General features: G+C 56.6%; 1 protein-coding gene and 2 non-coding genes across 3 annotated transcripts; all 3 read left to right on the forward strand.

The window, feature by feature from the left end:
• The first annotated feature begins 1962 nt into the window (after positions 1 to 1962).
• On the forward strand, positions 1963 to 9165 carry RPS17 (ribosomal protein S17). The gene is made up of 5 exons (XM_075006311.1): positions 1963 to 2061; positions 2765 to 2916; positions 4948 to 5053; positions 8025 to 8090; positions 9039 to 9165. The coding sequence occupies exons 1-5, from the start codon at positions 2059 to 2061 to the stop codon at positions 9117 to 9119; spliced, it is 408 nt and encodes a 135-aa protein (XP_074862412.1). The 5' UTR covers positions 1963 to 2058; the 3' UTR covers positions 9120 to 9165.
• Positions 4554 to 4684, forward strand: LOC142019937 (small nucleolar RNA SNORA71). The gene has a single exon (XR_012647234.1). It is a non-coding gene; the product is annotated as a small nucleolar RNA SNORA71 (small nucleolar RNA).
• LOC142019943 (small nucleolar RNA SNORA71) lies at positions 5698 to 5830 on the forward strand. The gene has a single exon (XR_012647240.1). It is a non-coding gene; the product is annotated as a small nucleolar RNA SNORA71 (small nucleolar RNA).
• Positions 9166 to 16147: the final 6982 nt, after the last annotated feature.

Below are 16147 nucleotides of genomic sequence, written 5' to 3' on the forward strand. Positions count from 1 at the left end.
GAAGTGTGTGGGGAGGGGTTGGTGGGGGAGCCTGGTGTGGCCAGAGCAGAGTGGCAGATGGGTTGTGAGAACCAGGCTTGGAGGATTGCAATAAATATCCAGGCCACAAAGAGACCTGGGCACATGTGTAAGTAAAAATGTACTTGATCAGATGTGATCAGGTTTCGGTTTGGGGCAAGACTTCTCAGGCTGGCAGCTGTACCCTACCCCTCTCCACTAAGTTTTAAACAGCCTTCCTGGGAAGTAATTCTCCACTATAATCTACCTTTTTCTTGTTGCACTGTAACACCTCACGCCCACACGTGCTGTATCACATGCAGCTTTTGTGGTGGTGATAAATCACCTTTTTAAGACAGTGATTTGACTCCTGTGTCCTAGCAAGGTCCATGTGCATGCTGAACACTGAAAGGTCAGCTGACACCATGCAGGGTGGCTTTTCAAGCTCTCTGCTACAGGAGGGTTAAGAGCTTGGCATTCCCCCCCAGGGAGACATCCCAAGAAAATCTTCTAAAGAGGGAGTTTCTCACTGGGGTGGTGGCAGCTCCCTCCCAGGGTCAGGGAATCTGTGACCTTTTCTGCAGAAGCCTGTAGAGGTGGGGTCATTTTTGAGTTCTGCTGCTGTCTCCCACCTTCAGCAGTCACAGTGCCAGCATGGGGAGTAGCCTCAGAGCCTGACACCCCTTGTGGCATCTGCCAGGGAACCCTCTGGCCAACTAATCCCTTTGGCCCAACAGTGGGCCCAGAGCTGGTCATGGAATGCTGCTGGCCAGAAGGCTCAGGCACATGACGGGCTGGTCATGCAGCCAGGAGTGAGAGTGCACCGGGGTGTGCCTAGCCCAGGTGCAGAGCGCACTGGAGTGTAGTGAGTGGTATGGGACAGGCATGGGACCAACATCAAGCCAGCTGGCCCAGGGGAAGGTGCAACCCTTCCAAACTGGCTAAGGCAGGGTGGCCTTTGGTGGGGTGGAGGGTACAACAGGCAGGCTGGGCACTTGCAGGTATGTGGCTCCTTGTGCCATCTGTTTTCCCCCCCACCTCACACTTGCATCCCCTCCAGTGCTGTTCAGGGTTCATGAACTAACCAGGTCTGTTTGGCCCAGGGGCTCAGCCAGCTGCTTTCACAGTGTGTTCAGACAGGAAATTGGATAAATGTGGTAGTTTAAAGGCCTCAGGTGGCCTCTTGTCCTAGCTCTGAGCCCCTCCCAGGTGCTATATGGGGGCAGGGGCCATTCCCTGAAATGTGGAACTGGCCTTGTGCAAAGAGGCTGTCAGGAAGATGGGCAAACTCAGCTCTGGGATGGGGGGGGGGGGTGTTGTCAGGGGCTGAATGACACTGGGCTGGGGGAAGCTCACCTCTAGGGCTATTGGCTTGGATGCAGCATGGAGATGGAGAGCTGGCAGGTCAGGGGTGCACAGAACCTAATGGAGCACCTTTATGGCCCCCACTGCTGCTGCCATGCTGGGGGAGGAGGAGGGACTCTGCTTAGGAGAGGCTCAGACACAGCACTGGCAAGTGCCTCTGAGCTGCTCCTCCCTGCCCTGGCATGCCTGGGGGGCGGGGGGGGTGTGAGCGCTGTTTGCAGGTGGATTGGCAGCAGCTGTCCCCTTCTTCAGCTGCACTGGGGGCTGGTGCAGGCAGGGCCTCTGCCAGGGGCTGTGACTAACCAGCAGAGCTGGCAGAGCAAGGGCCAGGAATGCCCTAGTGCCAGCTGCATGTGGCCTAGTAGCTCCTGCTGCTAGGACATAATAGCTGGGGCTTTTCGCAGACCTGGGCCCAGCTGCGAGCTCTGTCCCTACTGCGCAGTCCTAGGACGTGCGAGCTCTGTCCGCTCTTCGCTAGGGGGCGCTGTGTGCAGTCGAGCAGCGACACTTCCGTCCTGGGCCACGCGGGGGCGCTGTTGTCTCTGCGCAGTCCCTGCAGTGCATCCCCCCAGCCGCTAGGTGGCGCTGCGGGCGGGCGGCCCGCTCTCGGCTCGGACTCACGCGGCCCTTCTAGTCGTACCCGCGTTATAGCTCTTCTCCCAGGATCCTTTGCCCTCTTCACCGGTTGCTGCCAATATGGTGAGTAGAAGGCCCGGGTCGCTCCCGCTCCGCAATCCGCCGCCATCCGGGACGGGACAGGGCCGCCTGGGCTTGGGCCGCTCTGGGGGGCGGCTGCCGCCGCCGGGGGATCGGTCGGGGCCGGCGGGGAGCAGCGGCGGCCTCAGGCAGGCCGGGCGAGGAGCGGCAGTGGGGCTGGTGGGGGGAGCGCTGCGGGCCCGGCGGGCCTGCTGGGGAGCGGCTCGGAGCCTCCGGGCTCCCCCCCGCCCCGCTGCAGGGTGCGGGCTCCGGGGCCTGAGAGCGGAAGTGTTGGATCCCGAGTTTTGCCCAGGTAGAGTGAGAGTGGGGGTGGGGCAGGGCTGCTAAATACCCCCCCCCCCCAGCATTGGTGCCTGTAAAAGAGGCTTTGGGGGTTGCGGATGGACGGAGAAGCTAGAGGTCCTGGGCACCCCGGGGGGTTAGGCACGGGCACTGCAGGTTTGTGTATATTCCTTCGTGCCGAGTGTGCATGCTAGGGTCACCTGTCTCTCCTGGCTACAGGCTTGGGCCTAATACACTGCCTGGGTCCAGGCTCCTGGGTTTGGTTTTGGGAGGGAAAGTTGCTCTTTGTTACACCCTTAGTGGCTCCTTAGGTGTTCACCAGTAGTGCTTTGAGCCTGAAGCACAAATGAATAGTTTTTGCCGTTTCATACTGTAGCGATTTGTTCTTTTTCAAAACTTGTAGGGACGCGTGCGAACAAAGACCGTGAAAAAGGCCGCCCGGGTCATCATTGAAAAGTACTACACCCGTCTGGGAAACGACTTCCACACGAACAAACGGGTGTGCGAAGAGATCGCCATCATTCCCAGCAAGAAACTGCGTAACAAGATAGCTGGGTAAGGCAGCCCTGACTGGTACTGCCCTCTTATATGATGCTTCTTAGCTTTAGGGTGGTGAACGTAATTCTCCATCTGAGGGGTGAAGAGAATTTTACTCTGTTGTACACATCTTAATCCAACTATGTTTGTCTTGATAAGCTCAGTATATGTCTCTGAAATTGGAATATTTCAATCCCTTGCTTTGACACTGGGGTTGTGGATTAAGGCTCTTGGTGTGCTGATACATCTCTAGTGAGATACGAAGGCGCAGATGTGTATTTATTTTGACAGGGAGTTTCTACTAGATAATCATAATTTTAGCAATACAACATGGAGTATTTAAGCATCAGGAAATACTGCTTTATTTGGTAGATTAAGTAACGCATGCCCTTTAGTCCTTACTCAGCATCTTAAAAACATTTAACTTCTGGATAACTTGGCAGGTGGCTTTTTGGGTGGCAGGAGAAATTGATGCTTGCTTACACTTGCTTAATGACTGTGTACTGATAGAACCATTCTTAAATTCTGACTCTTTCTGATCCAGTCTCTTTATTTCTCTACTCCAGTTTCACGTCTGAGTACCAGTCCTTTTTTGCTTAGCTGTTTCATTAGTGTTTTGCTTCAAAAGTTTTTTAACGAATCTTGGCCCAGACTCTATGTATCTCAAGTAACAGATGAAAGAGTTACATAGAAGTCTTTTTCTTGAGCGTTGTTTTTCCTGGGCTCCTGTATCAGGCAGCCATCAGGTTAGCTGATCAGACTTCCCTAGACGCTGGGGCCTAGACTCTCAGAGGTAGTTTGGTGCCTGCCTCCCATTGATTTAAACAGAAGTTCTCTACCTGACTACCTCTGGGGTCTGGGCCTGAATTACTGGGAGTTCTGGAAGTGCAAAGATATACTTTGACATTTTAATCTCTTATCAATTCTATTAACCTGCCTTTCTGGTCAGCACTTGCTGGATTTGTTTTCTTTGGGGGTGGTTGAGTTTTTAAGTAGCGCTATACTTAGTGTTGGCCGCCTGAATTACTGCATGGTCAGGATCCTTGTCCCATCTGGCTTTTTCTGTGGGGAGAGAGTGAGAGGCGTAGGGTATGTCTTCACTCCTGGGAAGATCAGCACTGCCATGGTTGATCTTCCAGCATTCGCTTTTAGCACATCTGATAGGCAACGTGCTAAATCAAACTCGCAGGATGCCCTGGTGGTGTTGGTACTCCTGCACCTCGTGAAGAGTAAGGGAAGTCAATGGGAGCGTTTGCATCTGTCAGCCTCTTGCAATGGAGATGGCACAAAAGCGCGAATTAAGGTACGTTGACTCTAGCTATGTAAATAATGTAGCTGGAGTTGCGTATCCCAGTTCCGCCTTCCCCTTTATATAGACTTGGCTCCTCAGAGTAACAGCTTCAATTCCCTGAGAGGCAAGAGTGCAGGTATCGCGTGATCCTCTTGCGCACTCTGGGAGAGAGGGACGCTGAAATCAGATGGGGTCTCCAGGCCTGTTGTCAGGCTTGCCTCTGCCTATCATGTGTTGTCAGTGCCGCTGCTAACGTATTGGGGCTTGAAGAAGATCCCTTGCTGTCTCGGTTGCACGAAGCCTTACGGGGCTGGCTGTAGTCACTGAGCTAGGAGGGCTTGTGTGTTTAGCCTTTTGCTTTGAAACCTGCATTCGAAAGTGACTCTGGTCTTGCCTGTGGCCTGGTCATTGATAGTGCAGGGAGAGGAACTTGAAGCTTTTCCCGTGTTTGGAGGACTCATTCTCATTCCTACCAAACCCTGTAGCTTTCAGACATTGCTGCCTGTCTCCTTGTTCCCTTCCTCCACCGGTCACACGAGGTAGGACGGGAAGGCCTGATGCTGCACACCGCACAGGGTCTCCAGCTGTGAAATGGTAAGGTGGGTGTGAGCAGCCAGGCGGGGTCAGCTATGAGAGAGACAGGGATTAAGGGTGCAGAGAAGTACAGCTGAGGCCTCTGATGGCTGGGTTAAGATGTTTGCTTAATGGCGTGTAAGGCAACAGGGTGCCAGTTGATCAATGTCTGGGTTCCCCTTCAGGTATGTCACCCATCTGATGAAGCGTATTCAGCGGGGACCTGTCAGAGGTATCTCCATCAAACTGCAGGAAGAGGAGAGAGAGAGGAGGGATAACTATGTCCCTGAGGTAAGGTTTCTGGCCATACTGGGGCACATCTCAGGCCTCTCTGACGGGCAGAGTGACTCGTCGTGACGTTCTGCTTTCCAGCTCCTGCCTGGCTAACAAAGGAGCTTCCTTTCTGCTTATCGCACAAGCAGCCATGGTCTCTCCTTCGCTAGAAGCATGACCACGACCGGATAGCCCATGGCGGCTGCCTCCAAAACAAATCTCCCAGAGCTGGCACTTAGCAAAAGGGTCTTGAGTGACAGCCTGAGGCCTTGTTCTCAGAAATGCCCTGGGACGTGGATCTCCTGTGTTCTGATCTCAGCTGTGCTCTGATTTGCTTTGCGGTGCAGATACGCTCTGCCTGTCTTGTGAGCTGTAAAAGGTGGAGAAATGCTTCCCTGGGGGTTAGGCAGACCACGCTTTGTACCACTGTGTGAAAGCTGCTGTGTCTGCTCTTGTGAATGGTGTAGGAATTCCAGTGCCATACAGACTCTGCACTTGTTTGTGGGAGGTCCAGAATGGGGCAGGATTTCCTGAGCTCTCACTTAGATGTGCAGCTGGAGAGCAAGTTGTCACTTCCTTGTCATTGCCTCAGTATCACATCTAGAAATGCAATAGCTTAACTAGCATCTCTCTCACGTGAGTTTAAGGGGCTCTTATGCTGAACCTGCATTTGAAAGTGATTGTGGTCTTGGCTGTGACCCAGTCATAGTACTGCAGGGAGAGGAGCCTGTGAAAGTTTTCCCTGTGTTTGGAGGGCTTGTTCCCATCCCTCCCAATCCCTGTAACTTTCAGACACTGCCTTGCGCCCTAATCTCCAGTCCGACGAGGAGGATACAATAGGTGTTCTGAGAACCTGGTTGCCAGCACGATTATTTTAGCTGCACTGTGGGCTATGAAGGGGCGAAGAGAGCAGCAAGCCAGCTTCAGGCCTGTCTTCAGTGTGCAGTTCACACAAAGCTTGGCACTCAGCTGTGAGCCCTGGGTTGGTTCTGTTGAGTAATGGGCGTGGTGCCAGTTAGTGTTGCAGGAGCTGTGATGTCGCAGGGTGAGCTGGAGTTGTTCCTTTCTTGGTATTTGGCTTTCAGATCCCTTCTTCCCCTCGCTGCTGACCAGTTCTAGTCCATGATGCGTCACAAGTAATGCGAAGGCTGGCCTTTGCCTGCCTCTTGATAGTATGTGGCTGCTTTCCTCGGTGGTACCACCCCTGTGTCCCAGTCATAGGAACATGGAAGGGGCCTCAAGGCCACTGAGTCTCGTCCCTTGCTGTCCCTGGCAAATTGCATCCCAGTGCCCTGTCTGGCCGCAGCCAGCCTCAGAGGAAGGTGAACCTGCCCTGCGTGTCCCCACCTTCTGCTGATGCTCTGTGCGCAGAATGTCAGATTGTGCTAGAGTAATGCAGCCAGTGCCCTGGTACTACAGGGATTTCAAGGGAAGGAGTTGCTGGTATCTGCTGAAGGAGGAGAGAGAGCCCTGATGTATCTGTGGTGCTGAGTGGGGAAGTAACTCCTTTGCATTCCTGCGGCAAGCATTACTGTGAGAAGCTAAAATAGCCTTTTGGCAGAGCTGCTTGCAGAAGCTACAGTAAAACTGGGCAGGGCTCTTGCTCCATTTATCAGATGAGTGTCAGTGTCATTTCGTGGCAGGTGAAAAACAGCTATTTATCCAGAGCCCTTAAATAAGATGCATTTATGGGAACTCACGGCAGGTCATTAGCTGACTCCTGCCAACTCCTGTGTCAGGGCTTTGGGATAGTCGGTGATAAATGCTTGAACTCTGGAGCAAGAGTTTTCTTGGCTCCCTGTGCTATGTGCCTTTGCTTTCTTAGGCTGTAGGGGCACTTTCAGAACTAGGTCTGTCCTCGATTTGGTCCTGCTACAAAGGCAGGGTCAGACGGTTGCAGCAGGACATGTAAAGCTTGCAGATGATCTGAGGTGAGCACGCTCTGTAGGGCAGAGCTTAACTCAAGTATAGGCTTTGTCTAACTTGGGAGTGAATGTGCCTGGTGGTTGCAAATGTAGTTTGAAGTGTGGTTTGTTGTGGATCATCCCCCCTCTACTGCAGTAACACTACTGAGGCGGTAGCCTGCTGGAATTGCACCAAACCACTACAGGCAACAACCAAAATACTAAAAATCAAGGCCTGGGTTTGCAAATGCTGAAGCAACCACATAATTTAATTCTCACGAATGATCCCACTCACCTCAGTGGGACTATTCCTGGAAATTCCAACATGGCTGCAGCATCCTGGCCTGGAAATGTGTTTGTCGGGACCTTTTATCTCATGTGAGAATGTAAGTGCTGTGCCGATCAGACCAGCACCCAGCAGTGGCCTTTGGAGTATCCTGCTCTGTAATCTTTGTCACTTCAACCCAGAATCACTCCAGGGTCGATACACTGAGCAGCTTCCCAATGCCTGTTAGACACACAGACCAGATATTTGGCTGCTGAGCTCGTTGATGTCCCAGGGCATGTGGGAAAGTCAGCCCCTCACATGACTTCAGAGTATCAGCCCCGTTGTGAAGGGAGGCCATGGTGGTTCAAACAGAGCCTGAGCTCTTTGCTCGCTGGCTGTGTCTGATTCTGAGGGGCTGTCACAGCAAGGGTGTTACTGACGCATGGCACTTCTCTCTCGGTTCAGAGGAGTATTTTAAATGAACCCTCTCGAGCAATGTGAAATTCTGTGGAGGCTGCTCAGCAGTGGTCCCCGGGGGAGGTTAGTCCCTGCAGAGACGGCTGTTGGAACTCCTTTGGGAAGGAGAAGCATTTGTTTTAGCTCGGTGCTTCCTGCCCCCTTTCACGTGGCGACAGTGGCAGTTTGTTCACATGAGCTCAGCGGCTGGACACGCTAGGTCGGTGTCACATGAGCAGCCAGCTGAGACCTGCTCCAGGTTCTGCCCATCTCTGTGTGGGGTCTGAGCAATGCTGGAATCCCAGAGCTGCATGTGAGATGTTCAACAAGGTCATCCATGGATTTTTTTCCCCCCGCTCAGGTCTCTGCCCTCGACCAGGAGATTATTGAAGTTGACCCCGATACTAAAGAAATGCTGAAGCTGCTGGTGAGTGTGGGCACTTCAGAGGGTGGCTTGTGCCTCTCTCCTGGAGTGGGAGCTCTTAGCCATCCCAGCTTGGTGCAAGCTGAGGGTGCTAGCGGGCCTCTTAGAGCAGCGGTTTGGAGGACTTTGTTACAGCAGGCTTTGAGCACACTGCCCTCTGTAGTGGGATTGTTCTACATTGCCCAGAAAAATCTTGTCCCTCAACACTGGTGGGGCAAAGTCCAGGACCCTGCCAGCAATAGCATTCTGACCCTGCATCTCCATCAGTGCCTGAACACTGGCCTCTGGGAGTCCTATCTGTAAAATGGTAACAGTTGGCCCCCTTCTGCCCAGAGCCCTGGGACAGCAGGTGTGAGACATTAGTTTGTGGTGGGCCTGGGGCTTCTCTACTCAAATAGCCAGAAGCTGAGCATGCCCGGGGCCACAATCATGCTAGAAGCCCCAGCAGCAGGGAAGGAGACGAGCCTTCAGGTGACTTAGCCATGAAACTCACTTGTGATGGACATATGTGCTGCTCCCTCCCTGCCCACCCCCAGGCTCTTCTGTAACTGACTCCACTGCTTAGTGGCTGGCCTGGGGCTCCCCAACTCTCCCGCCTGCCTCCCACCTTCTCTTCCTGCCCACCCCCCAGGATGTGTGCTCAGGTGCCAGGGCTGTGCTCAGGGCCTCCTGCTCCAACTAGAGCACAGCTTGCCATGGAAATAGCCAACCTGAGTGAGCCTGTGAAAAGCAGCCTCCAGTGCAGCTGCCAGCCCACGCCGTGTGTCACTGCCCTGGAGTGACGCTTCCCCTCCCTGCCCCACCGCCGCCTGCCTGTGGACAGGCTGGCGAATGGCCCTCTGCTGTCTCCGGGACTGGGGTGCATGCGGGAGCATCTTGGGAGGGCGAGGCAGGGTGGCTCCGGCAGGCTGGGGTGCTGAGCGTGACCTGGTCTGTTCTTGTCCCTGGCAGGACTTCGGCAGTCTGTCCAACCTGCAGGTCACACAGCCCACCGTGGGGATGAACTTCAAAACACCCAGAGGAGCACTGTGAATCCAGCGCCGGCCGGTCACTTTTCCAATAAACGTGGGAAACCCAACCCGTCCCTGCTCTGCAGCCAGTGCCAGGGGAGTAAGGGGTGTCCCGGGCTTGGGAGTGAGCGGCGTTTCCTTCCATGGAGAGGGGGTGGCATGGCCAGGGCCTGCGTCTCACTGTGAACAGGGGCATGGGGTGGAGGCTTTCCCCACCATGGAGCTTGGGGAATGCAGTCTGTAGCCACCAGGGGGCGCTGAACACCATGCAGTGTCCTCCCAGCTTTGCAGGGCAGCCCTGGCCCTGCTGACAGTGAATTTGAATGGGGGGGGTTGCAGTGGTGTTACCCCTACATGGGCCCTCCCTTATTCCAGGGCTGGGCGTTACCCGGCTGGATCTAGGCTGGCTGCAGACACCGCAGTGATAGTACCAGTACGTGGTAAAATGGGCCCGTGTGGAAGGCCTCATGCCTGCTCCGCCGGCGAGGCTGAGAGTTTGCTAGCTCTCCTGCCATGGTGCAGGGACACGGGCCCTCAGCCCAGCACCCCCTTGCGTCCTGGGTTGCTCTCTGGCTGCACAGGCTTTGCTCCTCGAGGTCAGTGCGTGAGCCGCTGGTAGCATGTCACACGGTCATCCCTGCAGAGGCACGTGCTGTTTGATGTGTTTCCAGAGGGGAGGCACCGCAGCGTGTTCTGAGCCCCACTGCTGCAGCACGGGGCTGGTCTTTACCTTCTGAGAGTTGTGGCAGGGTGTGCAGGGAGGCTGGGGAAGCCCAGGGAGATGGCACTGCACTCCCTGAGCACAGCATCTTCCCTTACAGCCTGGTTGTTGGAATGCATGTGTGCAGTCGCCAGGGGTCCCAGCAGCCTCCACAGCTGGGTCGGGCTTGCCTGCCTGCGATCCTGGCTGCCACGTGTATGGCAGTGTGGGGAGCGGCAGGAAACCGAGGAAGAGCTGGCAAAGCTCAGCACAGACTGACTGTGAGCAGGCGCTGGCTGCAGGCTCTGTCCTCAAACTGCCCCCAAAGCGTGGTACCCCCACCCGGTTCCCTGGGTGAGCCCTGGGGCACAGCGTCCAGCTGCTGGGGCTGTGGAGGGGGCTCTGCCAGGCACGGGAGGGCTTTGAACCCAAGTGCTTGGGAAGGGGCATGAGAAGTGTTGGCCTGAGGCTGCAGAGAGCCTCAGTCACTACCTAGGGAGGGCTGAGCTGCCTCACTCATCTCTGTGGCAGAGGAAAAGGGCCCCGGTCCCCCAGGTAAGCAGTGGCGGCAGAATAAATTTTATTATGTGCACCACTAGTCGTGACACGCTGCCGGCTGTGGGGGCTCTGCTAAGCAGCCGTACGGAACCTGAGTGTCGCCTGGGCGCCCCCCAAAGTGGTCAGATTACAGCGATGGCTGCTCCCAGCACCCCCTGCCCTGGGGCACAGGAGTCCTGTGGCAGAAACTGAGTTATCCCAGGTCAGTCTGGGGGCACGGCTGGGTCCAAAGCATGTGCCATGTGCTGCCCCCAGCCAGGGTCGAAGCCCATTGCTAGAAGTGAGCTCCATCCCTGCTCTGTTCTGCGCAGCCCCCTGCCTGCTCCAGCTATGGCCAGCAGGCCCCAGGCTGTAGGCTACTCCAGAGGGGCTCTGTTTCCAGTGCAGCCTGGGCACATAAAGGCTGGGGCCCCTCCGCCCTGCAGGACAGATGCTGCCTGCAGTGCCCAGGGCCCACCGGGGCCATGTTCGTGCTTGGGGTAAGTTCAGTGGTACTTCCCCAGAGCCAGGCTTGGGCTGGGGCATGGGACAGCTGCTCAGGGCCCCAAGGGAGCAGTCCTGGTGCTGCATGGGGTGGTACTGGAAGACTGGAGGCTACAGCTCCCCTGTCTGCGCTCTGGACTGCTTTCCCCTGACTGTCCCTCACAGGGACACCCCCACAGCCCTTGTGGGAGGCTCTGGCCAGAGGCCATGGGGGAGGCAGGCAGCACCCTGCCCTGGACCAAGAGGGGGTGCCTGTGTCCGCCTGCAGGAAGTGAGCAGCCCCCTGGCCACACGGGCTCCAGCTCCATGCCATGGGAGCCAGAGGCCCACATGCTGTGGTGTTTCCTGGCACTGCTGGACCTGGTCAGGATCACCCTACAGCTGCTGAGCTGGCCATTAATGGTACCTGCTACAGGCGCACCAGGTGAGATAGGCAAAGGAGGGCCCCACACCCAAGAGGGGCCCAGAGCCAGCTGTCCCCCAAAACCCAATGGCTCCTGCCCTGCTGTCTCTCCATCACCCTGCCAGGTGCCTGGGGCTGGCCAGCCCCTCAGCAGGGTGCTCTCCATGCACACCCCCCCCCGCCCCCAGGGTCCCCTGCCCACTGCCAAGGCACTGAGACTCTTGTCCCTGGGTGCTTAGTTGGAAAGCTGGTCCCAGGTGACCAAGGGAACGGCCCCAACCTCAGCCCATGGCCACCGACCCGGCCTCCTGCCCCACTGCAGGTTTGGCTGGAGGTCCCAGCAGGCAGGCTGGGCAGGGGAGCCCCCCCGGCCTGTCTGATAAGCACTGAATGGCTGCGATGCATCACTAACCCCCAGGTGCCCCTGCCCCAGACTGCAGGAGGAGCCAGCCTACCCCCCACATCCACCCTGAGGCGCTTCCTTCCCCTCTGACTCAGGGCAGCCCTGGGAGCACCCAGCTGTGCCTCCAGCCTGGCTCAGCGCACCAGGGCCCAGCTTAAGTATCAGCAGAACCATCTGCTGCTGCTCAGCAGGCAGGGAAGATGCCCAGCCTGCCCTGCCCCAAGCCCCTGCTTTCCCTGCCAGGCCCTGGCACTGAGGCGTATTTCTGGGCACTAGCTGGTGGCAGCGTAAACCTGGCTGGGGCTGGGGAACGGCTTTAGTTTGGAGACACACAACAGTGGAGGGCAGTGGCAGCAGCTGCTGATGGGAACCATAACCAGCATGGCTCCAGCACAGGCTACAAATGAGGGTGCCCAGCCCCTGTTAGATAGGGGCAGTGGGCACCAAAAGGCTGCACCGAGCCAGGCCAGCAGGAGCCAGAGGGGTCTACCAGGTGAGCTGCTCTGCCTGCTGTAGGGCAGCACCAGCCTAGCCCAGCCCAGGGGAGCACTCACTTGTGAGGGGCTCCAGCCCAACCAAACAGTGAGCTGTGCCTTTGACGGCCAGCAGGAGGCTCTTGGGCCAGCCTGTGACGTAAAGCTTTATTAGCAGTGCTACTAAGGGGGGGGTCATGGCAATGAGCAGGAAGCCCTGGGAGCAGAGAGGTGTGCATGCTTATGGCTGCACAGGTCAGCCACCACCCCTGCCTTGCAGCTCAGCCTGATGGGTCCACCTGGCAGCGTGCTTCAGAACACGTCAGTCATCTTTAACCCTCCAGATCGTCGTCGTCGTCCTCGCTGCCCTCAGAATTGTCACGTGCCACCGTGCGTGGGAAGCACGGGCGATCGACGACAAGCTGCGCCAGGGGATTCTTGCTGGGCGAGAAGCCAATCAGGCGGCGAATGCGCTGTGCCAAAGACAGAGAGGTCACGGGCAGGCCTGTGGCCTCCAAGCTGGGCACTAGGCTGGGGGGGGGGGGCCAGCAGCCACGTGCACCGGGCACGTTGGGGCGGGGGGATGTGCATTTCGTCACTTTCAGCCCTTAGGGCTGGACAGCACAACGAGGTCTTTACAGGAGGTACATTGACTGGGGAGTGTCAGCCCATCTCTGTCCTCCCCCCCGCCCCCCACAGTACCCTGCCTGTGCCCATCCCCTAGGCATCTGGCCAGTCAGCCTAGGCCAGCACAGCACTGGGCTCTTGGCACACTGGAAGGCTGGGAAAATAAATGGTTTGTCAAAGAATAACTAGGACGGTGTGGGTAATACAGCCCCGTCGGCCTGATGTCGCTCCCAGCCAAGCCCAGGGGACAGGTGTTGAGGACCGAGTAACAACCAGCAGCTGGTGATGTGCTTATGGCCGATCACCGTCATTTGTAGGACACGGTGCTCGTCAAACACCACTGCTGAGCTGTGCCAGATGAGATCACAAGTTTGACTGGCAACAGCCGTGGGGTTGTCAGCCTAGACGTAGACCTTTGACTTAGCCTGGGCTGTGCTCATTAAATCAAGCTTTACTCTGCTATTGTAGCACGTAGTAAACAGCTTCAGAACGAGCTATGGGGTAGACCTAGAAAGCACTGGGGGAATCATCACCCACTGCACTACTGACAAGGAGCCGCCTGAGGTAAGTGCTGCCAAGCTGCAGCCCCCAGCTTGACTCCCTCCGCCACCTCACCCCATTGGCCGCTGGAAAGGGGATCAGGACTGGGGCACAGTTCAAGCCCCTCCTGCAGCAGCCCTGAACCCCCTCCCAGACCCCGAGCCAGCACCCTGCCCCACCCCAGTGAGAGCACATGAGGGTGGAGGCCAGGCAGCAGAAGCAGGCCCGGACTGGAGTAAGGGCGGAGCCTCTGAGGAGATGCAGGGCAGGGGCAGAGCCTCACAGGAGAGGTGGGGCGAGAGCATTTGGATGTGTGTGTGACTGGAAGTTGGCAGCCCTAGAGCTGCGGCCCCATTTGCTCCAAGGGATGTCACTGGAAGGCTGCTGGGGCTGCTACTCACCAGCTCCAGGTTTCTGCTGTGCAGCTCTTCAATGAGCTTGTCGTGCTGCCTCTGCTTCTCTTTCTCCTCACACTCTCGCGCCAGTATCTGGCGCTGGGCCTCCCGCTCCCTGGCCCTGTCTTCAAGCTCGCGCTGTTGCATGCGTTCCTTGTGCTGTCGCTCTCGCTCCCGGTCCTCGTGCTGCCGCCTCTTCTCTGCCTCCTCGTTCTCCAGCTTTTTCATCGCCACCTTTATTGTATAAACCATCTGGGTCATACTTGCCTTCCACTTGTTCATGTGTCGGCCATCCAGGGTCTCACTGCCCCCCCGCCCCCCAGCCCGGCGGCATCTCCTATACTTATGCAAAGTGGGCGTAACCCACGACCTGCTCAGCATGTTTGTGCTTCACACCCACCTTGCACAAGCGACTCTATGCTGGGTGAATCAGATCCACATGTTGGTGGAAATCTGCTGAGGCCAATGGAGTGACACTGATTTACAGCTGCTGCGGTTTGGTGCATTCAAGGGTGTTTCTTACGTTCTGTGTAGTATTTGGCCTTGTGACTCCTGTAGGTGCTCCCGCCTTAGAGCTATTCTTGGCCTGTGTGTCTCCTGCCTGGCGCACACCTGCCCTGCAACATGAGCAAGGAACCATCTGTGGGGCAAAACTTATCTATGCCCTGAGTGCAACAACGTGGTCCAGATGAGCTTTTACTGTACAGTGAAGACACGGCTGGTTGACAACCTGCCCTCAAAGGATGGGTAACAATGGTTCGCTGCCAAAGCAGAGGCTGCATCTAATGAAGTCAGCCAGCAGGTCTGTCCTGGGTCCAGTACTAGTCAGTATATGACAGAGTGGAGATGAGGCTTTTGAAATTTATGGGAAGAGCCCTGGGTGACGGAATGGAAGCACTTTGGAACACAAGGTTAGAATACCAAAGTTGCCGGATGAATTGGCGTGTTGGTCTGAAATCAACAAGGCGAAATTCAACAGACCTGTTGAAAGTACTGCCCTTAGGGAGGAAAAGCCCACCTCACACTGGCAGAAAGGGGAGTGACTGGCCAGGCAGCAGTGCTGCTGGGAAGGACCTGGGGACTTGAATGGATCACAAATGCGATCAGAGCCAGTGCTGTGAGGCTCTTGTGGAAAAGGCTGATAGTCTTCTGGGGGCGTATGTGGGAATATCACATGGAGGACACAAGCGCTCATTGGCCCACTCTACTCAGCACTGGCTCCAGTGCTAAGTGTCACGCTTTAAGCACCAGCTGGCCAAATTGGTGAGGATCCAAACGAGCGAACAGGCTGAGAAAAACCAGAGCCCTGAGAAAAGGTCAGAAAAAAGACCCAGGCAGGTTTAGCGGCGAGAATAGAAGATTGCGGGAAAAATCGGACAAGCAATCAAATAAGCTAAGGCTGTTCCAGAGGGGATGATGGCCACAGCAGGTCGGATGGGAAGTAATGGGGTTGCTCAGCAACGAGGAAGGTTCAGGGTGGCTCTTAGGAAAGGCTTCCCAATGCTCAGGGTCGTTAAGCTCCGGAACAGGCTTTACAGGGGGGAGCGGATTGTGGAAGTCCCCTCAGTGGTGATTTTTAACACACCTGGCAGGGATGCTCTAGGGTTACTTGGGCTTGTGTGCAGCAGGCTGGCATGACAGCGGGGCCAGGAAAGCAGAGCCAGAGCTGGCTCAGGCCTGCAGCCCTGCAAGAGGGGCCCGAAAACCCTTGTTGTACTCACCTCAGTCGAGAGCCAACCACCCATCTGCAAAAACAAAAACAGAGCGGTCCTCAGTCACCCCAGCCGCGGGAAGGGCTGCGAGGAGAAACAGCTTTGTCCTGACCACCAGGCAGCTTCTGCTTTGCCTTCTGTCCCCCTGCCGTCCCAGCCCCTCCCACTGCTGAGAGGCCACGGTCCCGCTGAGGAGCTGAGGCACAGAGATGAAGTGCCTCTCCCAGGTCGCGAAGGGGCAGCTTCAACTGACTGAGCAACAAGGAGCTGGCTCCCCAGATGATCCTGCACCCCCATTGAGCCACATCCTGCCGAGGCGGCCGTGTCCCAGCGGTGCTGGGCTAGGTGGGGGTATAGTACGTGGGGTGCCCGGCTCCAACAGGCCAACACACAGCCTGGCTGTGCTCCCTTTGTGCCCCTCCAGCATTTTCCTCTCCCTTCCCCCCCACTTCCAGAGGGCAGTGCACACACAGCCCTGCACATACTGCAGACAGACAGCGTACCTTCAAATGGCGGTGTCTGGCCGCGGCACACCCTGGAGGAGAGCTGTGAGGCTAAGCGAAAGCAAGTCTCTAGAGGAAATGTCGGCAAGCCCAGGAGCCGGGGCAGGGTGTGGCTAACAAGCATCACAGCTCAGAAAACTCAGTAGAGGGCTGGGCAAAAGTACTGCCACAGCCTGCTTCCTTTTGTGTGTGCGCCAGCCTTGCTGCAAAGCCACCAGGGTACACACGTGACCCTGGGCAGTTAGAAAGAGGA

Source organism: Carettochelys insculpta, chromosome 12, assembly GCF_033958435.1.
Source record: "Carettochelys insculpta isolate YL-2023 chromosome 12, ASM3395843v1, whole genome shotgun sequence".
NCBI classification, from domain to species: domain Eukaryota; kingdom Metazoa; phylum Chordata; order Testudines; family Carettochelyidae; genus Carettochelys; species Carettochelys insculpta.